General features: G+C 45.0%; 1 protein-coding gene across 1 annotated transcript in view; it reads left to right on the top strand.

The window, feature by feature from the left end:
* Positions 1–4,427, top strand: part of nf1a (neurofibromin 1a) — a 176,119-nt gene that overhangs the window by 84,131 nt on the left and 87,561 nt on the right. The window contains exons 32-33 of the mRNA XM_046075025.1: positions 2,690–2,836; positions 2,927–3,073. Coding sequence (XP_045930981.1) covers positions 2,690–2,836; positions 2,927–3,073 — 294 coding nt within the window. The remainder of the gene's footprint in view (positions 1–2,689; positions 2,837–2,926; positions 3,074–4,427) is intronic.

Genomic DNA, 4,427 nt, shown 5'->3' on the forward strand with positions numbered 1-4,427 from the left:
GTTTTCTTGGCACACTTTAGGCCCATTAGTGCCAATTGGGCATCGTTTAAATGCCACGGCCTACCTGAGCATTGTTTCTGACCATGTCCATCCCTTTATGGCCACCATGTACCCATCCTCTGATGGCTACTTCCAGCAGGATAATGCACCATGTCACAAAGCTCGAATCATTTCAAATTGGTTTCTTGAACATGACAATGAGTTGACTGTACTAAAATGGCCCCCACAGTCACCAGATCTCAACCCAATAGAGCATCTTTGGGATGTGGTGGAACGGGAGCTTCGTGCCCTGGATGTGCATCCCACAAATCTCCATGAACTGCAAGATGCTATCCTATCAATATGGGCCAACATTTCTAAAGAATGCTTTCAGCACCTTGTTGAATCAATGCCACGTAGAATTAAGGCAGTTCTGAAGGCGAAAGGGGGTCAAACACAGTATTAGTATGGTGTTCCTAATAATCCTTTAGGTGAGTGTATGTTGTGTACCAGTACGAGGTGTGGACCATGCTGTGAAAATGCCATTTAAATCAAAGGATTTTTGTCAGGTTCATCATCATTTTATTTAGGGGTTATACCAGAATAGGTTTACATGGTTTCATTCTCAAAAAAACACCATGGCAGTAGGCGGATGTCTTGTCACTGTGTGCTGCAGCTCGCAGTTTTTTTCTACCAGTGTTTTTGAGGGCGTGCAGTCAATATTGACTGCCACCTATATACAGCGTGCTAGCCTCGAAAAACCTAGGTTTTTTCTAACATTAACATAGCTCTCCTTATTAGCTAGGCTCCTTACTTGCTTGCTAACCTTTTTAAGCTGGGTCTCCGACATTGACAGCGTTGTGTTGGACAGATTTGTGCAGCTGTGTTCATGAGGGAGGAGGAGCGAGAGAGGGACGAGCAAGAGGGACAAGCGAGAGGATGTGCTGTGCGAATGTGTGAATCAAATATGATTGTAAATAGGCCTAGTAAAAAAAAATCTACAATCAATCTGTGGCGGTCAGTGTTGATATTGTGGCGGGCCTCCACAAATAAATGAACGTATGGGAAACACTGACTGACGTGTGGTAGAGGTTATGTGTGGCTTAGTTTGAAGTATTGAATCTGTTAGTATGCTTACTTATTTTGAAACATCAGAACATTAAAATTTGCAGTGCAGTTTAGCATCGGTGAGGTCTTGAGATTGCACTGCCCAAATTTGCAATTGATCGGATTCATTCTGTAGGAGTTCGACATGAAAATTTGCCAAACTTTGCCACATAGCAATGGCAACGCTGTCTGAAGAATCCTAAAAAGCTTCCCAAGTTAATTGTAAAGGTGTTTAGATTGCACTGCCCAAATTTGAAACTGATTGCATTAATTCTGCAGAAGGACTTTGTTTGAGTACAGAGTGTGCAAATGGCGAAAATGTCATATTCAATTCAAAACCTGTTCAGTTTAGGGTATGTCTCCAAGTGGTATGTCTCCAAGTGGTATGTCTCCAAATTTTGTACATCTAGGAGACATGTACGGCAGGAGCTGCTTCGTTAATGTAACAGAAATGAGCTGGCGTGGAGAGTGATGTGAGCAGGGGAGAGGGGAACACATGGTGCTCAAAAGCGGGGATGCAGTGCAGAGGCTGTGGAACAGCTGGGTCCGGCGAGTGCGGAGCTGGTCAGGGGCTCCAGCCTGGCCAGGGTTGACTGTTTGCAAGCTCACAGAGAGGCTGGAGGGGAACAGCGGAGGAATGGGTCTGACTCCAAGGTCTGAACTTCCCACTCAACACGCTTCAGCAGATGCAATAAAACTCTCCCAAATGCAGCTATCTTATATACTATCCTAGATGGCTCAGACTCTGAGATTGATGCGCAGACAGATACCCAGGTCCTGGTAAATATACGGTAGGTGTTTGCAGTACATTGTTTATTTGAAAATAGCCCCCTCAGTTGGGACGTTGTTCTTCTCAAAGCGTGCACAGAAGTTTGTCTGGGAGAGATAAAGACATCTCAGCACTGCTGGTTTTCCCTTTGCAGTCTGTGATAGTTCTCAGTCCAGATCACATTTTTCTGGGGTTGGAGCTCAGGCAGTTAGACTCCACTTTGTCCATGTATCATCTCTTAGCACTGCTAATAGCTCTCCAGATCGTGTACCTGGAATTCCTGTATTCATCCAAATCACCTGAATTGTAAGCATCAGTCTGTGCTAAGTTTTGCATGGACTTTCCTATTAATCAGGGCTTATGATTTGGGAATGTTCAGTAGTCCCCGCAACTTGCGGATGTAGACAGTGACCTCATCCGTGTATGTGTCTATGTTGTTGTCCTGAAACACACAGCACTCTGTAATGCTGAAGGAACATGTAAAGCAGAGGCTGATTGTCGGACCACCACTGAATGGCCTACGTGATCGGCCTGTCCTGTTTGAGTTTCTGTGTATAGGCAGGCAGCAGTAGAACTGAGACGTGATCTGATTCGGTTGGAGAGAGGGAGAGCCTTCAATCTGTCCTGGAAAGGAGTATAAACATGGTTAGGTGTGTTAGCACCACACGTAAGACAGTTGGTGATATCTCTGCAGGACTTTCCTCAGGATGGCTTTATTAAAATCCCTGGTCACAATAAAAGCAGCCTGTGGCCAAGAGGTCTATCTTTAATCAAAGCAGTCAAGAGAATCATCTGTCTATAGCTTAAGTGTGCACTCTCCTCTCGCCACCACAGGTTTTTCTTGGACATTGCATCTGACTCTCCACCCAGTGACTCGGTCAACCACAGTCTGTCCTTTATCAGTGACGGGAACGTGCTGGCCCTCCACCGCCTGCTGTGGAACAACCAGGAGAGGATTGGCCAGTACCTCTCCAGTAATAGGTCAGAATAGAAGAACTGATGAACCACAACACTGGTGTTCTAAAGTATGATTTCAATACTAACCTAATTCTTTATCATTATGATTTCCAGAGACCACAAGGCTGTAGGCAGGCGACCTTTTGACAAGATGGCGACCCTGCTGGCCTACTTGGGACCTCCTGAACACAAACCTGTGGCTGACACTCACTGGTCCAGTCTCAACCTGACCAGTTCCAAGTTTGAGGAGTTTATGACCAGGTGGGAAATCCTACTGAACTTGTTTCTCAAGGTCCGCCATCAAATCTCCTGGTAGAAGCAAGTTACTCTAAGTCTCGGCTGAGGTTCATCTTCTCGCTTCATTCATTAGCTGCTATATTTCATTTTACATAGATAGATAGTCTTTATTGTCCCCAAGATTGGAATGTGTTTCCACAGTGTATGCCATAGTCATGCCATGCGGTGCATTATATAGTTAAAATATAGCGTGGATGGAGTGACTCGTATATCACAGTTTATCGGCTGGAACGCTCAGCTTGGTCAGCTGTGTCTTCTGTTGGCTGGAGTGTAGTTGTATATACTTTATGAACCCTCAAAGGGAATGATTGTTTAAACTGCATCTACTGCCTCATCGGTTGCTTAAAGGAATGTTTCTGTTTAAGAATCTGTCTTTAAAGTCACTTCTCCATAATCACTGTTTTCTCTGTTGCAGCACAGGCAATTCTGTCCTGACCCTAAATTCAGATTTGACCAACTAACTAACGAGACCGTCTAACAGTGATACAAAGCAATTTTGGTTTGTGAATTGATTGTGGGATTTTTGGAGCCTTCTGTTTCTAACTTTAGCACTTCTTGCAATAAAGAGAAAAAACTCAGTTATTTCTCAAAGTTGCTGTTGCTTTACGTTGCCCTCTAAAATTGGCTTCCTGGGTTTAGGTCTGTTTCCTCTTTTGTTTCCTCCAGGCAGCAACCACCATGACTTCAATTCAATTTTATTTATATAGTGCCCAATCACAACAACAGTTATCTCACAGCGCTTTTCATAAAAGAGCAGGTCTAGACCGTACTCTGTGATGCTATTTACAGAAGCCCAACAGTTCCCACCAAGAGCAGCACTAGGCGACAGAGGCAAGGAAAAACTTCCTTTTAAGAGGCAGAAACCTCGAGCAGAACCATGGCTCAGGGTGGGCGGCCATCTGCCTTGACCGGTTGGGGTGAAGGAGAGAGAGGGAGGGGGAGAGAGAGAGAGAGAGAGAGAGGGCAGGAGAGGAACAGGGAGAAAAAGAGAGGGGTGGAAGGAGAGAGGGAGGGGAGGGAGGCAGCCTACACAATATACACACAGAGGTACAGACAGTAAAGGTGATGTTGCTATAGACTAAATGAAAAATGGTACAGATATTTATAGTAGTGTTAATGGTAACAATCGTAATGTTAATGATTATAATAACAATAGGACTAGTAACAATAGTCGTTGCAGCAGAGGGTGTCGAGCAGGATCACGGGGGCAGCAGGTGACCCGCAGCCACAGATCCAGACTCCACAGCTCCAGAGCCAGAAACACCTGCAGGAAGTGATAGGAGGAGAGAGGAGAGGGACGAGAAAGCACAAGACTACC

Source organism: Micropterus dolomieu, linkage group LG17 (genome assembly GCF_021292245.1).
Source record: "Micropterus dolomieu isolate WLL.071019.BEF.003 ecotype Adirondacks linkage group LG17, ASM2129224v1, whole genome shotgun sequence".
Classification (NCBI taxonomy): domain Eukaryota; kingdom Metazoa; phylum Chordata; class Actinopteri; order Centrarchiformes; family Centrarchidae; genus Micropterus; species Micropterus dolomieu.